General features: G+C 46.2%; 2 protein-coding genes across 2 annotated transcripts in view; both read right to left on the bottom strand.

Moving 5' to 3' along the window:
• Positions 1 to 6,707, bottom strand: part of LOC132828730 (gastrula zinc finger protein XlCGF71.1-like) — a 29,244-nt gene extending 22,537 nt beyond the window's left edge. Inside the window, exons 1-2 of the mRNA XM_060845848.1 lie at positions 6,636 to 6,707; positions 5,420 to 5,526 (exon numbers count right to left, since the gene is read on the bottom strand). The gene's annotated coding sequence lies outside the window, so the exon portion shown is untranslated. The remainder of the gene's footprint in view (positions 1 to 5,419; positions 5,527 to 6,635) is intronic.
• LOC132828646 (zinc finger protein 850-like) overlaps positions 1 to 18,872 on the bottom strand; it is a 71,047-nt gene that overhangs the window by 46,728 nt on the left and 5,447 nt on the right. Inside the window, exons 3-4 of the mRNA XM_060845697.1 lie at positions 10,858 to 11,026; positions 6,613 to 6,855 (exon numbers count right to left, since the gene is read on the bottom strand). Coding sequence (XP_060701680.1) covers positions 6,613 to 6,855; positions 10,858 to 11,026 — 412 coding nt within the window. The remainder of the gene's footprint in view (positions 1 to 6,612; positions 6,856 to 10,857; positions 11,027 to 18,872) is intronic.

Below are 18,872 nucleotides of genomic sequence, written 5' to 3'. Positions count from 1 at the left end.
GGGCACTATGGGACAATTTACCCTGGCCAATCCACCCTAACCTGCACATCCCTGGGCACTATGGGACAATTTAGCATGGCCAATCCACCCTAAACTACACATCCCTGGGCACTGTGGGACAATTTAGCACGGCCAATCCACCCTAACTTGTGCATCCCTGGGCACTATGGGACAATTTAGCATGGCCAATTCACCTTAACCTGCACATCCCTGGGCACAATGGGACAATTTAGCATGGCCAATCCACCCTAACCTGCACATCCCTGGGCACTATGGGACAATTTACCCTGGCCAATCCACCCTAACCTGCACATCCCTGGGCACTATGACAATTTAGCATGGCCAATCCACCCTAACCTACACATCCCTGCGCACTATGGGACAATTTACCCTGGCCAATCCACCCTAACGCGTACATCCCTGCGCACTATGGGACAATTTAGCATGGCCAATCTACCCTAACCTACACATCCCTGGGCACTGTGGGACAATTTAGCATGGCCAATCCACCCTAACCTACACATCCCTGGGCACTCTGGGACAATTTAGCACGGCCAATCCACCCTAACCTGCATATCCCTAGGCACTATGGGACAATTTAGCACGGCCAATCCACCCTAACCTGCATATCCCTGGGCACTATGGGACAATTTAGTATGGCCAATCCACCCTAACCTACACATCCCTGGGCACTCTGGGACAATTTAGCACGGCCAATCCACCCTAACCTGCATATCCCTAGGCACTATGGGACAATTTAGCACGGCCAATCCACCCTAACCTGCACATCCCTGGGCACGATGGGACAATTTAGCACAGTCAATTCACCCTAACCTGCATATCCCTAAGCACTATGGGACAATTTAGCACGGCCAATCCACCCTAACCTGAACATCCCTGGGCACCATGGGACAATTTAGCATGGCCAATGCACCCTAACGCGCACATCCCTGGGCACTACGGGACAATTTAGCATGGCCTATCCATCCTAACCTGCACATCCCTGGGCACTATGGGACAATTTACCCTGGCCAATCCAACCTAACCTGCACTTCCCTGGGCACTATGGGACAATTTAGCATGGCCAATTCACCCTAACTTGTACATCCCTGGGCACTATGGGACAATTTAGCATGGTCAATCTACCCTAACCTGCACATCCCTGGGCTCAATGGGACAATTTAGCATGGCCAATCCATCCTAACGTGCAAATCCCTGGGCACTGTGGGACAAATTAGCATGGCTAATCCACCCTAACCTGCACATCCCTGGACACTATGGGACAAATTAGCACAGCCAATCCACCCTAACCTGCACATCCCAAGGCACTATGGGACAATCTAGCATGGCCAATTCACCCTAACCTGCACATTCCTGGGTACTATGGATGATTTAGCATGGCCAATTCACCCGAACCTGCATATCCATGAGCACTATGGGACAATTGGGCATGGCCAATGCACCCTAACCTGCACATCCCTGGGCCCTATGGGACAATTTAGCATGGCCAATCCATCCTAACGTACACATCGCTGGGCACTATGGGACAATTTACCCTGGCCAATCCACCCTAACCTGCACATCCCTGGGCACTATGGGACAATTTAGCATGGCCAATCCACCCTAACCTACACATCCCTGGGCACTATGGGACAATTTAGCATGGCCAATGCACCCTAACGCGCACATCCTTGGGCACTATGGGACGATTTAGCACGGCCAATCCACCCTAACCTGCACATCCTCGGACTGTGGGAAGAACCCGGAGCACCCGGAGGATATTCAAGCAGACACGTAGCCAATGTGCAAACGTCACACAGACAGTGACCCGAGACTCAGATCGAACCCGGGTCCCTGGTCGTGTGAGGCAATAATGGTAACCACGGAGCCACCCTAAGTTACCTTTCTCTATCTAATGTTTCGGCTTGACTTCATCACTTCTCACAGCTCACTCCTGTGAACCATAAAATCTTCTGACACGAAAACTCAAAATAAAACTAAAAGCCTCGACTTGCTCAGTTCTCCTATCTTATGCAGGATTCCAAGTAAGCATTTCTAATCTGGAAGTTTCAAAAGCTAAATGTTGATATCAGGATAACTGCTTTCCCCAAATAGTCAGTTTTTATCCAATGTGTGCAGCAGGGTTTCCTGACACAGTATGTAGACAGGCCAACAAGGGGCGAGGACACATTAGATTTGGTACTGGGGAATGAACCCGGCCAGGTGTTAGATTTGGAGGTATGTGAGCACTTTGGTGATAGCGATCACAATTCTGTTATGTTTACTTTAGTGATAGAAAGGGATAGGTGTATACCACTGGGCAAGTGTTACAGATGGGGGAAAGGCAATTACGATGCGATTAGGCAGATTTAGGAAGCATAGGATGGGGAATGGAAACTGCAGGGGATGGGCACATTAGAAATGTGGAGCTTATTCAAGGAAAAGCTCCTGTGTGTCCTAGATGAGTATGCACCGGTCAGGCAGGGAGGAAGCTGTCGAGCAAGGGAGCCGTGGTTTACTAAGGAAATTGAATCTCTTGTCAAGGGGAAGAGGAAGGTTTATGTAAAGATGAGATGTGAAGGCTCAGTTAGGGCGCTTGAGGGTTACAGGTTAGCCAGGAAGGACATAAAGAGAGAGAGTGCAAAGAAGAGCCAGGAGGGGACATGAGAAGTCTTTGGCAGGTAGGGTCAAGGAAAACCCAAAAGCTTTCTGTAGGTATGACAGCAGTAAAAGAATGACTAGGGTAAGATTAGGGCCAGTCAAGGACAGTGGTGGGAAGCTGTGTGAGGAGTCTGAAGAGATAGCACAGGTACTAAATGAATATTTTTCATCAGTTTTTACACAAGAAAAAGACATTGTTGTCGAGGAGAATACTGAGATACAAGCTATTCGACGAAAAGAGATTAAGGTTCATAAGGAGGAGGTGTTAGCAATTCCGGAAAGTGTGAAAAAACAGATAAGTCCCCTGGGATGGGTGGGATTTACCCTAGGGTTCTCTGGAAAGCTAGGGAGGAGATTGCAAAGCCTTTGACTTTGATCTTTATGTCATCATTATCTACAGGAACAGTGTCAGGAGACTGAAGGATAGCAAATGTCCCCTTGTTCAAGAAGGGGAGTAGAGACAACCCTGGTAATTATAGACCAGTGAGCCTGACTTCTGTTTTGGGCAAAGGTTTGGAAACGATTATAAGAGATAGAATTTATAATCATCTAGAAAGGATTAGCTTGATTAGGGATAGTCAGCATGGTTTTCTGAAGGGTAGGTCGTGCCTCACAAACCTTATTGAGTGCTTTGAGAAGGTGACCCAACAGGTGGATGAGGGTAAAGCAGTTGATGTGATGTATATGGATTTCAGTGAGGTGTTTGATCAGGTTCCCCACGATAAGCTATTGCAGAAAATACAGAGGCATGAGATTGAGGGTGATTTAGCGGTTTGGATTAGAAATTGGCTAGCTGAAAGAAGACAGAGGGTGGTGGTTGACGGGAAATGTTCATCCTGGAGCTTAATTACTAGTGGGGTACCAGAAGGAACCGTTTTGGGTCCACTACGGTTTGTCATTTTTATAAACGACCTGGATGAGGGCATAAAGGATGGGTTAGTAAATTTGCGAATGACACGAAGGTCACTGGAGTTGTGGATAGTGCTGAAGGATGTCGCAGGTTACAGAGGGACATAAATAGGCTGCAGGGCTGGGCTGAGAGGTGGCAAATGGAGTTTAATGTGGAACAGAGTGAGGGGATTAACTTCGGAAGGAGCAACAGCAATAAAAAATACAGGGCTAATGATAAGATTCTTGGTAGTGCAGATGAGCAGAGAGATCTCAGTGTCCATGTACATAGATCCCCGAAACTTGCCACCCAGGTTGACAGGATTGTTAAGGAGGAATATGGTGCGTTAGCTTTTATTGGCAGAGGGATTGAGTTTTGGAGCCACAAGGTCATGCTGCAGCTGTACAAAACTCTGGTGTGACCGCACTTGGAGTATTGCATACAGTTCTGGTCAGCGTATTACAGGAAGGATATGGAATTATTGGAAAGGTTGCAGAGGAAGTTTACTAGGCTGTTGCCTGGTCTGGAGGAAAGGTCATATGAGGAAAGGCTGAGGGATTTAAGGCTGTTTTCGTTAGAGTGAAGAAGGTCGAGAGGTGACTTAATACGACATACAAGATGATCAGAGGGTTAGACAGGGTGGACAGGGAGAGCCTTTTTCCTCAGATAGTGATGGCTAGCACAAGGGGATATGGTTTTAAACTAAGGGGGTGATAGATATCGGACAGATGTCAGATAGTCGTTGGAGTGTGGAACGCACTGCCTGCAACAGGAGTAGACTCGCCAACGTTAAGGGCATTTAAATGGTCACTGGATAAACATATGTAGGATAGATGGGCTTCAGATTGGTTCCACACGTCGGCACGAGGGCCGAGGGGCCTGTATGCGCTGGAATGTTTTCTGTTGTATACTCCTTCATAGGAGAGAAATGACATTTACTTCTGACCCCAGTCAAGTCTGCTCCAGAAAGTTCAAAGATCTTTCATTCCCTGGGATTTCTGAATTAAAATAATTCCTCAAGTAGTCTCAACAAAAAGCAAATCAGATAATCAAACGGTGCAAAAGAGGCCCTTTGACCCATCAAGACTGTACTTCTAAAATACACTACGACCTACATTAGTCCCATAACTTTAAAGTTATGTCCCTTTGTTATTGACCAGCGGCCTTCTACTCAATCTATACAGTCTGCTAATACTCAGAAATACCTCGATCAGGTCCCCTCTCAAATTACCTGAGCTTACCCAGTCTCTTTCCATCACTAAAATGCTCCATTCCAGATAGGATCCTGGTAAATCTTCGATGCATCCTCCCCAGTGCAACCTCAGTTATCCGAATATCAATTATCGAAATTTTGGATTATCCGAACAAAATCTCAAGGTCCATTAAACATGTTATGAAATTCAAATTAAAGCACAGAGAGAGCAGGCAGCCTGGGCTGGCAGCAGGAGAAGGAACAGGGTCGCCAGGGGACCCCTGTCTCTGCTATTACCCCATCGCCAGGGGAACCCTGTCCCTGCTATTACCCCATCGCCAGGGGAACCCTGTCCCTGCTATTACCCCATCGCCAGGGGAACCCTGTCCCTGCTATTACCCCATCGCCAGGGGAACCCTGTCCCTGCTATTACCCCATCGCCAGGGGAACCCTGCCCCTGCTATTACCCCATCGCCAGGGGAACCCTGTCCCTGCTATTACCCCATCGCCAGGGGAACCCTGTCCCTGCTATTACCCCATCGCCAGGGGAACCCTGTCGCTGCTATTACCCCATCGCCAGGGGAACCCTGTTCCCTGCTACTGCCCGATCGCCAGGGGAAGTGAAAAAGATCTTTCTTAGGTGACAAAATGCAAACTTGTGGAAACTCAATCCTTACCCTTGAATGTCAAATATCCAGGTCCTGATAAATCAACCAACAGTGTCAGATCTCAAGGTGACAATTGGTTTGAATTTCCCAAATGCAAATCCTCCACTTGCAGTAACCTGAAAAAGACATTTACAAAGTTATTATTCTTAATCTAGGATCAAAGTTCATCAAAGTTACAAAAGCTATTCCAGTAAAGCTGCAAAACTGACATTAGATTACTTACAGTGTGGAAACAGGCCCTTCCGCCCAACCGCAACCCACCCATAACCCTAACACTACGGGCAATTTAGCATGGCCAATTCAGCTGACCTGCACATCTCTAAAATATGGATTATTCCCCAGCTAACGTCCTGGTCCACAGATAAATCCATCTGAATAATTTCTGCTCCATCAGTCTGTACTCCAGCAAAGCATGTTGTGAATAGAAAAACCAATCAGCACTTATGGAATACCAACTCGCCTCCTGACTCCCCAAAGCCAGTCCATCATCTCAAAGACCCTGTCCAGGAGTACGTTGGTGCGCTCTTTGCTTTCCTGGGTGAGTTAAAAGACAAACTTAGGTGAAAATGCAAGGACAGCTGGGACTGCAAGTTGTGAAGGCAGAATCTCTATACTGCAGAATAAGATGGACAGGTTCAACGAACTGATGAGGCAGAAATTGTTCAGATGGATTTGTCCTGACTTTTGTGGGCAGGACATAGCTGAGGGATGATCCATATTTTGGAGAGATGTCAGTGTTGCACCTTTATTGGGACAGCCTGGTACAGTAAAGTGAAAAGAGGCAGTTTCAATCCTGGGATTAAGAATCATAACTTTGCAAATGTGTGTTTTCAGGTTACTGCAAGTTGGGGGGGGGGGGTTGCATTTGGGAAATTAAATGAGTTGTCAGCAAGGTAGTGAGGAAACCCAACAGCGTCCAGGACAAAGCTGATTTTTGTTTTTTATTTTCTTCTATGACCAGCCCCATGCACACCCTCCATCACTGATGCACAGCAGCTGCAGCCTGGTCCAAGGCTGCAACTTGCCCCGCAGCAAGATGGCGGCCCGGTCGCCACTGCCCCCAACAAAGATGGCGGCCGCAAGCCCGGGCCTGCGAGGCGCGGCAGGCCGTAAAACCGGAGCGAGCCGATGCCCGGGGAGGGGAGCACCTCGCTCCCGCTCTGCGGAGCGCCGCGGGTGTCCACGCAGCCTTCCTAGCCCACTAGCGAGCTCCGCACGCACTCACCGCGGCCCCGACTACTCTCCTCCGCGACGGGAGCCCACCGCCGACGTTTCCGGCCGAGCCCGGGTCGCCGCCGGCAATGCGCATGCGCCTGGGGTGGGGTGCCATACGCATGCGCAGTGCAGGACTTGTGAATGCATTCCTGCCCCTGGCTTTGGCGTTGGGTCATCATCACATTGGCATGGGTTGTCTCTGTTGGTGTCTGCGTGGCAACGCTGTTGACCTTACAGTGTTTCAAGACAAACATGCAAAGTCTTTAGGTCAATTTATACAGCAGCCAGGGGTTTTATCACTTGTTCTAGTGATCCTTATGTGTGGAAAGTGGGAGAAAGACATAGAATAGAATCTCTGCAGTGTGGAAACAGGCCCAACAAGTCCACACCAATCCTCCGAAGAGTCATCCACCCTACTATCCTATGATTTGGAGATGCCGGTGTTGGACTGGGGTGTACAAAGTTAAAAATCACACAACACCAGGTTATAGTCCAACAGGTTCCAATTAGTGCTACTAGTGTGCTTCCAATTAAACCTGTTGGACTATAACCTGGTGTTGTGTGATTTTTAACTATCATCCTATATTATCCTGGCTAATCTACCGAGCCTACGTATTCATGTCCCTGAACACAATGGACAATTTAGCACGGCCAATTCACCTTAACCTGCACACCTTTGGATTGTGGGAGGAAACCAGAGCAAACCCACACAGACAAGGGGCTTGGGGGGAGAACGTGCAAACTCCACACAGACGTTCACCCAAGGCTGGAATCAAACCCGGGTTCCTGGTGCTGTGAGGCAACCGTGCTAACCACTGAGCCAACCGTGCCGGCAAGTCGCCAGGAGGAGGATTTTACACATGTGCAACTCAGTCACAGCACGCACAGAAACACAAATAAAACCCAAAACTGGGGATTCTGCAACAAAACCAGCAATTGCTGGAGCAAGTCAGCAGGCTTGGCAGCACCCGTGGAAATGGTCTGGGTCAGTGACAGCAGGTCTGGAGGAGGGTTGCCGGACATGAAATGTTACCTTTGCTTTCTCTCCACAGACGGTGGCATTTTCCAGCAATTTCTGTTCCTTTTTCATTTCAGAACATCACACCTTGCACACGAAGAAAGTGAACAGGTGCTTGGGAACACAAAAAGGCTAATGTCATTAATTCCTGTAATGGGGGTTTACTCATAAGGAAAGGTTTGACACACTCAGCCTGCATCCACTGCACATTAGAAGAATGAGAGTTGATCTTCTTGAAACATATTGCCAGGGTTGGAGGGTTTGAGCTATAGGGAGTGGCTGTACAGGCTGGGGCTGTTTTTCCTGGAGCTTCGGAGGCTGAGGGGTGACCTTATAGAGGTTTACAAAATCATGAGGGGCATGGATAGGGTAAATAGACAAACTAGAGGGCAGAGGTTTAGGGAGAAAGGAAAAAGATATAAAAGAGGGCAACTTTTTCACACACAGAGTGGTGCATGAATGGAATGAGCTGCCAGAGGAAGTGGTGGAGGCTGGTACAATTGCAACATTTAAAAGGCATCTGGATGGGTATATGAGTAGGAAATGCCTGAGAGGGATATTGGCTGGCAAGTGGGACTAGGTTAAGTTGGGATAGCTGGCCGGCATGAACGAGTTCGACTGAAGGGTCTGTTTCCGTGCTACAGATCTGAATGTCTTGATATGTATTGCTCAGGAGTCAGGGTGGACGCCTTGTGAGAAAGGCTGGAACTAGTTTAAATTTAAAATATCTCTCATTTAAGAGAAGGATGAGGAGGATTTCCTTTTCCCCAGTTCTGAAGAAGGGTCACTGAATTTGAAACATTAACTCTGCTTTCTCTCTGCAGGTGCTGCAACAAATGCTGAGTTTCTACAACAGTATCTGTTTTTGTTACCTTTTCTTCCAATCAGTCTTTGGAAACCTTTTCCACAGAGACTGGAGGATGTCAATGAATACTATTAAAGCAAATATAGATAGATTTTTGACTAACAAGGAAGGGAGCCGGCATTAATGTGATTTGAGGTCATAATTAGATCAGCCACAATCCAACAATATGGTGGGAGGCAGACATGAAGGGCTGAATGGCTGGAAGTGATATGGTAACATGTTAACAACACCGACATCCCCACATACTCAACCAAATCACATACTTTAGACATATTGCTTGTGCTCTTTGATCACTGACTGAAAATGCTGCAAGTCAGGATTGCGCCAAATGGCTGTCGGAGCACCTTCAACAAGCTGTGGCTAAGAAGATTGTGTTCCACTGTTTGGTAGAACAATCCACTGGGGATTGGCGTTATCTAAACTTTGTCTTAGATCCAATGCCCACAAACAAATACTTTAATGCCTCCACACAAATCTTTGTTTGTAAAATAACATTTAGACAAACACTGTCCACGCAAAATAATCAAGTTACTTTCCTCAGACTCTGACAGAAAACAAACAGCAAACCTTCCCCAGTCCACGAAGTGAAGAACGGATTTCAAGAGTCGTGTAGGAGCTGGAAATATCAGATGCACATCGAAAGACTTAGAAGAATAAAAGAAGATAATTGCTGAGATGATGTTTCTCCTCATGGAAGAGCCTAGGATTAAAAGGAATTAAGGGGCGCCAAGTTAAGACCATAAGATCATCAGACGCAGAAGTGGAAGTAAGGCCATTCGGCCCATCAAGTCCACTCCCCCATTCAATCATGGCTGATGGGTGTTTCAACTCCATTTATCCGCCCTCTCCCCGTATCCCTTAATTCCTTGTGAGATTAAGAATTTATCAATCTCTGCCTTGAAGACATTTAATGTCCCGGCCTTCACTGCACTCCGTGGCAATGAATTCCACAGGCCTGTCACTCTCTGGCTGAAGAAATGTCTCCTTATTTCCGTTCTAAATTGACCCCCTGTAATCCTAAGGCTGTGCCGAATGTCCTAGTCTCCCTGCCTGACGGAAACAATTTCCCAGCGTCCATCCTTTCTAAGCCATGTATTATTGTGTAAGTTTCTATTAGATCTCCCCTCAACCTTCTAACCTCTAATGAATACAATCCTGGGATCCTCAGCCATTCGTCATATGTTAGGCCGACCGTTCCAGGGATCATCCGTGTGAATCTCCGCTGGACACGCTCCAGTGTCAGTCTGTCCTTCCTCAGGTGTGAGGCCCAAAACTGGACACAGTATCCCAAACAAAGCCGAACTAGAGCTTTATGAAGTTCAGTAGCACATCACTGCTTTTACATTCCAACCCTCTTGAGATAAACAACAACATTACATTTGCTTTCTTAACCATGGACTCATTCCTGAAGAAGGGCTTATGCCTGAAATGTCGAATTTCCTGTTCCTTGGATGCTGCTTGACCTGCTGCGCTTTTCCAGCAACACATTTTCAGCTCTGATCTCCAGCATCTGCAGACCTCACTTTCTCCTCAACCTGCAAGTCAACCTTTAGAGAATCCTGGACTAGCACTCCCAGATCTGTTTGTACTTTGGCTTTATGAATTTTCTCAATTTTAAGGCTGAGTTGAAGAATTTTTTTTTCCCTGAGAGGGTTGAGAGTCTTTGGAACTACTTGCCAGTTAAGGTTCTGGAGCAGAATCTTTGTGTGTATTTAAGGCTGAGATAGAAACTTAGAAGATAGGAGAAGGCCATTCAGCCCCTTTGAGCCTGCTCCACTGTTCATCATGATCATGGCTGACCCTCCAATTCAAAAGCCTAGTCCTGCTTTCATTCCATTTGATCTCATTCACGCTGAATGCTATACCTCACCACCTCTTCAATGTTTTGGCATCAACTCCTTCCTGTGGTAATGGATTCCCCAGGCTCCCCACTCTCTGGCTGAAGAAATGTCTCCTCATCTCTATCTTAAGTGGTCTGCCCTGAACCGTTAGACTGTGAGCCCTGGTTCTGGACACACCCACCATCGAGAACTCGCTGAGTCGGCCCTGTCTGGTCCTGTTAGAATTTTATAAATCTCTATGACCCCTCCCCCCCCATTCGCCTGAACACCAGTGAAAACAATTCTAACCTAGGCGGTCTCTCCCCAGACGTCAGTCCCACCATCCCCCAAAACCAGCCTGGGAAACGTCAGCTTACTGAGACCAAAGTGTCCACAGTATTCTAGGTGTGGCCTCACCAAGGCCCTGTATAGCTGCAACAACACATAGCTCCTGTACTTGAAACCTCTCACAGTGAAGGCCAACGAAACCATTTGCCTTCCTTCCCGCCTGCTGCACCTGCATGCTTACCTTCAGTGACTGGTGCACACGGACATCCAGGTGTCGCTGTACTCTCCCCTCTCCCAGCTTACAGCCGTCCAGGTAGTAATCTGCCTCCTCGTCCTTGCTTCCCAAGCAAATCACCTCACATTTATCCAAATTATCCCGCATCAGCCAGTGATTTGCCCACTCACCTAACCTGTCCAGGGTTAGGGTGAGGGTTCAGGTTAGAGTTCAGTTGAGGTTTAGGATTGTTACAGTTCACCGCCCCCCCCACCCCCCAGCCCCAGTCCAACTTGGCATCTGTAAACCTTGACACGTGACATTTTGTTCCCTCATCCGAGATCATCAATATACATTGTGAATAGCTGGTTACTAGTTACTACCCTGTCAATTTGTAAAGGACCCATATTAACCTGCTGTTTGTTTCCTGTCTGCCGTCCAGTTTTCTATCCTGCTCAATCCACTTCTCCCACTCCTGTGCACTTTAATCTTGCACAATCATCTCTTCCGCAGGACTTTATCAAATGCTTTCTGTAAGTTCCAATCTACCGCCGTCTGGCTCCCCCAGAGAGAGATTCTTGACTAGTAGGGGATTCAAGGATTCCAGGGAAAATACTAGAAAGTGGATGTGAGGGACGTCAAGTTAGCCATGGCCTTACTGAATGGCAGAACTGGCTTGAGGGACAAATAAACTGAGTCCTTAGTGCCAGGGTTCGATTCCAGCCTCAGGTGACTGTCTGTGTGGAGTTTGCACATTCTCTCCTGGTCTGCATGGGCTTCCTCCGGGTGCTCCGGTTTCCTTCCGCAATCCAAATATGTGCAGGTTAGGGGGAATTGACCATGTTAAATCACCCAGAGTGTTAGGTGCTTTAGTCAGGGGTACATATAGGGTAGGGGGGAAATGGGTCTGGGTGGAGTACTCTTCAAAGGGTCTGTGTGGGCCAAATGGCCTGTTTCCATACTGTGGGGAATCTAATGAAAAAACTCTACTGTTACAATTCCGTATGGTCCGATAGAAAATCCAAATAGGAGGCAAGGTACCTGATATAAATGATCTAAAATCATGGTGGTGCAGTGACATAGAAACACAGGAAATAGGAGGAGTAGGACACATGACCCCATAAACCTGCTCCATGATTCATAATCATTATGGCTGATCATGGAGCTCAATACCTTAACCCAGCTCTGCCCCCATATCCTTTAATCTCTCGTCACAGGAAGTCTATCTACCCTCTTCTTGAAAGTACAGAATGTTCTGGCCTCAACCATTTTCTGTTCATTACTTTCTGGGTGATGCAATTGCTCCTCATCTTAGTCCTAAAAGGTTAACCCTTATCCTTAAACTATGACTTCTGGATTTAGACTCCCCCACCACCAGTTACACTCTTCCTGCATCTAACCTGTCCAGCCCTTTTAACTTCTTTTTTTAGGTTTCTATGAGATCTCCCCCCTTTCATCCTTCTGAACTCCAATGAATGCAGCACTAACTGACTCAATCTCTCTCAGAGTCAAAAATCACACAACACCAGGTTATAGTCCAACAGGTTTAATTGGAAGCACACTAGCTTTCAGAGCGACGCTCCTTCATCAGGTGATAGCGGAGGGCTCGATCGTAACACAGAATTTATAGCAAAAATTTGCAGTGTGATGTAACTGGAATTATACATTGACAAATTGATTGTCTGTTAAGCCTTTCATCTGTTAGAATATTGTGATAGTTTCACTTCTTTCATGTGTAAATCACAAAACCTTTCTTTTTAAAGTTGCATTCTCGGGTTAGCTGCCAACAATGGTGATAGCAAGACAATATGTTGGACTATAACCTGGTGTTGTGTGATTTTTAACTTTGAACACCCCAGTCCAACACCGACATCTCCAAATCATCTCTCAGAGTCATACAGCATGGGAAACACACCCTTCAGTCTAACCAGTCCGTGCCAACCACATTCCCAAACTAAACCAATCCCACCTGCCTGTGCTTGGCCCATATCCCTCCAAACGTTTCCTGTTCATGAGCTTATCTGGATGTCTTTTGAACTGTAGTAACTGTACCCACTGACACTACTTTCTTGAGCAGTTCAGTCCAAACATGAACCACTCTGTGTTTAAAAAAATGCCTTTCATGTCCTTTCCAAATCTTTCTCCTGTAACCTTAAAAAATATGCCTCACTCCTCCACCTGCCCTCCCTCCTTCTTCCCCCCCACCCCCCTGAATCAAGGTTATACAAGCCCAGTCACTCCAGTCTTTCAGCGTAAGGTAGTCCCGCCATTCCAGGAATTGACCTCGTGAACCTACGCTGCACTCCCTCAATAGCCAGAATGTCTTTCCTCAAATTTGGAGACCAGAACTGCACACACTATTCCAGGTGCGGTCTCACCAGGTCCCTGTACAGCTGCAGAAGCACCTCTTTGCTTCTATACTCAATCCCTCTTGTTATGAATCCTTTCTCAATTTGGAGCGTGGGAACAGCCTCTTCCCACTGCCGTGTGGAGTGAATTGAGATAATCGCCCAAATCTTGTCTCACAGCGAGAGTGATCTCTCCCCTGTGTGAACACATCGATGGTGCATCAGTTTCTTTGAACTTTAATAATGCTTTTTACAATCTGGGCACGTAAAAGGTCTATCCCCAGTGTGAGGTTATTGGTGTGGGAGCAGGATGGAAGAGTCAGTGAATCCGTTTGCACACACCGAGCAGGTAAACAGACTCTTACCTATCAGCAAGTGAGATGACTGGGTGAATTCCTTCCCAAACTCAAAGACAACGATATTACAATTCGAAATAAACTGTTGCTCACCTAGCACTAAATGATGGATTTGCAATCTGATAATTTAGCAACAGCATAGGAGTTGAAAGAGGTGACGTGTGGCATAGCTTGGTATTGTCAGTGTTCATCCGAAATCTAATAGTCTGCTTTTGGAGAATGTCGCCCAGTGGCACTGTGTAGATAGAAAGAAGGGGAGTTATTATTCATTTGGGGGAAATATGCATTCTCAAGCCCCTTGCTGTAAGTCTGCAGTAGTGAGTAGGTTCTTTCCTGATTTAATATTTTATTGAGATCTATCTCTTGATTAAAATTTAAAAATATAAACCATAAGTACTGAGTTAGCCTGAAGCACTTTTTTTAAGAGCAATAAGATGGTGCTATTTTCTGGGCCTGTAGATTGTGAAGGAGCAAAGATGGCCTTTTGTGGCGTGATGTGCTCTTCCTGTCAGATGTGAGAGTTTAGGGAGCGTTTCCATGTTACTGATGATTATGTCTGCAGGAAGTGTTTTTGGTTGCGAATCCTATCAAATCGCATGGATCAGTTGAACCTGCAGTTTGAGGCAATGAGGCATTTACAAAAGCTGGGGGTGTGATAAATGGCAGTTATAGGAAGGGAGAAAAACCACAGATACAGTCAGGTAGATAGGTTAACTCCAGGAAAGGTAGGAGAGGTAGGCAGGTAGCACAGGAATCTCCTGTGGCTATCCCCATCTCAAACAAGTATGCTGTTTTGGAAAATGTAGGGGATGATGGACTGTTGGGGAATATAGCACGAACAGCTAAGTTTTGGTATCGATAAAGGTTCTAATGTAATGAGGTGTACGTCAGGTTCCAAGCGTCAATTGAGATAGGAACTCGCTAGTCAGAGGCAGAAACAGATGTTTCTGGAGTCAGCAGTGAAAAATCCGAATGGTGTGTTGCCTCCCTGGTGCCTGGATCAAGGATGTCTCAGAGAGAGTGCAGAATGTTCTCAAAGGGGAGAGGGCATTGTACACATTGGAACCAACGATATAGGAAGGGAAAAGGATGAGATTCTGAAGGAGAATATAGAGTTAGGCAGGAATTTAAAAAGGTCCTCGAGAGTAGTAATATCTGGATTACCACGAGCTAGTGAGGGCAGAGCAGATGAGTGGCTAAGGAACTGTGCAGGGAAGAAGTGTTCACATTTTTGGATCATTGGAATCTCTTCTATGTAGGATTGATCTGTACAAGAAGGACAGATTGCACCTGAATTGGAAGGAGACTAATATACTGGCAGGGAGATTTGCCAGAGCTGCTCAGGAGGATTTAAACTAGGAAGGTAGGGGGTGGGGGGACCCAGAGAGATAGTGAGGAAAGAATCAATCGGAGACTGGTACAGTTGGGAAAGGGGATGAGTCCAATAGAGTGGGCAGGCAGGAGCAAGGTCGGACTGTTAAATTAAACTGCAATATTTCAATGCAAGAGGCCTAACAGGAAAGGCAGATGAACTCAGTGCATTGTTAGGAACATGGGACTGGGATATCATGGCAATTACAGAGACGTGGCTCAGGGATGGACAGGAGTAGCAGCTTAATGTTCCAGGATACAAATGCTACAGGAAGGACAGAAAAGGGGGGGGGGGGGGGGGGGGCAAGAGAGGAGGGGGAGTGGCATTTTTGACAAGGGATAGCATTCCAGCTGTACTTAGGGACAATATTCCTGGGAATACTTCCAGGGACATTATTTGGATGGAACTGAGAAATAAAAAAAAGGATTATCATCTGACTGGGATTGTTTTATACACCCCCTAATTGTCAGCACAAAATTGAGAAACAAATTTGTAAGGAGATTTCAGTTATCTGTAAGAATACGGTGGTTATGATCGGAGATTTTCACTTTCCAAACACAGACTGGGACTGCCAAAATGTTAAGGGTTTAGATGGAGAGGAATTTCTTAAGTGTGTACAAGAAAAATTTCTGATTCAGTATGTGGATGCACCTACTAGAGAAGGTGCAAAACATGACCTACTCTTGGGGAATAAGGCAGGGCAGGTGACTGAGGTTTCAGTGGGGGAGCACTTTGGGACCAGCGACCATAATTCTATCAGTTTTAAAATAGTGATGGAAAAGGATAGACCAGATCTAAAAGTTGAAGATCTACATTGGAGAAAGGCCAATTTTGACGGTATTAGGCAAGAACTTTCAAAAGCTGATTGGGGGAGCAGATGTTTGCAGGTAAAGGCATGGCTGGAAAATGGGAAGCCTTCAGAAATGAGATAACGAGAGTCCAGAGAAAGTATATTCCTGTCAGGGTGAAATGAAAGGCTGGTAGGTGTAGGGAATGCTGGATAACTAGAGAAATTGAAGGTTTGGTTAAGAAAAAGAAGGAAGCATACGTCAGGTACAGACACCACAAATCGATTGAATCCTGAAAAGAGTATAAAGGCAGTAGGTGTATACTTGAGAGAGAAATCAGGAGGGCAAAAAGGGAACATGGGCTAGATTTGGCAAATAGGGTTTAGGAGAATCCAAAGGGTTTTACTAACACATTAAGGACAAAAGGGTAACTAGGGAGAGAATAGGGCCCCTTAAAGATCAGCAAGGAAGCCTTTGTGTGGAAACGCAGGAGATGGGCGAGATACTGAACGAGTATTTTGCATCAGTGTTAACTGTGGAGAAGGATGTGGAAGATATAGAATGTGGAGAAATAGATGGTGACATCTTGAACAATGTCCATATCACAGAGGTGGTGGTGCTGGATGTCTTGAAACGCATAGAAGTGGATAAATCCCCAGGACCTGATCAGGTGTACCCTAGAACTGTGTGGGAAGCTGGAGAAGTGATTGGTGGGCACCTTGCTGAGGTATTTGGATCGCTGATACTCACTGGTGAGGTGCTGGAAAACTGGAAATTGGAAAATGTGGTGCCACTATTTAAGAAAGATGGTAAGGACAAGCCAGGGAACTATAGACCAGTGAGCCTGACATCAGCGATGGACAAGTTGTTGGAGGGAATCCTGAGGGACAGGATGTACATGTATTTGGAAAGGCAAGGACTGATTAGGGATAGTCAGCATGGCTTTGTAGGTGGGAAATCATGTCTCACAAACTTGACTGAGTTTTTTGAAGTAGTAATGAAAAGGACTGATGAGGGCAGTGTGAAGAGTGTGATCTATATGAACTTCAGTAAGGCATTCGACCAGGTTCCCGATGGGAGACTGGTTAGCAAGGTTAGATCTCACGGAATACAAGAGGACAACTGGATACAGAATTCGTTCGAAGGCAGAAGACAGAGGGTGGTGGTGGAGGGCTGCCTTTCATACTGGAGGCCTGTGACCAGTGGAATGCCACAAGGATCGGTGTTGGGTCCAATACTTTTCAGCATTTATGTAAATGATTTGCATGTGAACATAGGAGGAATAGTTAGTAAGTTTGTAAATGACACCAAAATTGAAGGTGTGGTGGACAGCGAAAATTATTACCTCAGAGTACGATGGGATTCTTGATCAGATGGACCTATGGACCGAGAAGTGGCAGACGGAGTTTAATTTAGATAAATGCGAGATGCTGCATTTTGGGAAAGCAAATCAGAACATGACTTATACAGTACGTGGTAAGGTCCTGGGGAGTGTTGCTGAACACAGAGACCTTGGAGTTCAGGCTCATAGTTCCTTGAATGTTGAGTTGCAGGTAGGTTGGATAGTGAAGAAGGTGTTTGGTATGCTTTCCTTTATTGGTCAGAGTATTGAGTATAGGAGTTGGGAGGTCATGTTGCGGCTGTACAGGACATTGGTTAGGCCACTTTTGGAATACTGTGTGCAATTCTGGTCTCCTTCATATCGGAAGGATGTTGTGAAACTTGAAATGGTTCAGAAAAGATTTACAAGGATGTTGCCAGGGTTGGAGGATGTGAGCAATAGGGAGAGGTTGAATAGGCTGGGGCTGTATTCCCTGGAGCATTGGAGGCTGAGGGGTGACCTTAAAAGAGGCTTACAAAATCATGAGGGGCATGGATAGAGTAAATAGATATGGTTTTTTTCCTTGGAGTGGGGGAGTCCAAAACTAGAGGGCATAGGTTTCGGGTGAGAAGGGAAAGAAAAAAAAATGATCTAAGGGGCAATGTTTTCACACAGAGGGTGGTACGTGTATGGGATGAGCTGCCAGAGGAAGTGGTGGAAGCTTGCAAAATTACAGCATTTAGAAGGCATCTGGGTGGATATATGAATAGGAGGGGTTTAGAGGGATATGGGCCAAATGCTGGCAAATGGGATTAGATTAGGTTGGGCTATCTGGTTGGCATGGAGTTCGACTGAAGGGTCTGTTTCCATTCCTTACATCTCTATGACTCCCAGGGTCACCACAAAAGTTAATAATTTAATTAAACATGCAGAGTTCCTGCTTTACCTTACTAATGGGATCCAGTTAACAGAAACACGAACCAGGTTCCTGTACTTAACAAGAACTATATTACAAATAAAGTAAATACTAATCACAAGTGAACAGCCATGAAGTGGTGCAGATTCAATGGGCTGAAGGACATTTTCCTATACTGTAAACCACTGTGACTGAAATTATCAGCTTGTGCCTCTACTATCCAAAACTCAAATGTGGCTCAGTGGTTAGCACTGCTGCCTCACAGCACCAGGGACTGGGGTTTGATTCCAGCCTTGGGTGACTGTCTGTGTGGAGTTTGCCCATTCTCCCCGTGTCTGCGTGGGTTTCCTCCGGGTGCTCCGGTTTCCTCCCACAGTCCAAAGATGTACAGGTTGGGGTAGATTGGCCAGGCTAAATTTCCCATAGTGTTAAGTGCATTAGTCAGAGGGAAATGGGTCTGGGTGGGTTACTCTTCGGAGGGTTGGTGTGGACTGGTTGGGCCGAAGGGCCTGTTTCCACACTGTAGGGAATCTAATCAAACCCCTACAGACACAAAAAAGTACATTACGTTTATGGGTGGAGGTAAACAAACTGGGTAACATAGTCCAAAGCTTCAGATCACAGGTTAGTTCACATGTTTTCTTTCTGGCTTGCTGTCTGTCAATCTCCTTTCTCCATGTTGTTTTCCTTCTTCAGAGGAAGCAAAGGCAAATGGTAGAGTCATGACAAAATCTCTTCAGTATTAGTTAAGGCAACAGCTTGCAGCATGCGGTGGGAGAAAAACTGGCTTTTTCAGGATTTGGAGACGCCGGTGTTGGACTGGGGTGTACCAAATTAAAAATCACACAACACTAGGTTATAGTCCAACAGGTTTAATTGGAAGCATTAGCTTTCGGAGCGACACTCCTTCATCAGGTCCTTCAACCATCTGATGAAGGAGC

Source organism: Hemiscyllium ocellatum, chromosome 27 (genome assembly GCF_020745735.1).
Source record: "Hemiscyllium ocellatum isolate sHemOce1 chromosome 27, sHemOce1.pat.X.cur, whole genome shotgun sequence".
Lineage (NCBI taxonomy): Eukaryota > Metazoa > Chordata > Chondrichthyes > Orectolobiformes > Hemiscylliidae > Hemiscyllium > Hemiscyllium ocellatum.
The sequence above is the reverse complement of the archived record's forward strand: the minus strand, read 5'-3'. Positions and strand labels throughout refer to the sequence as shown.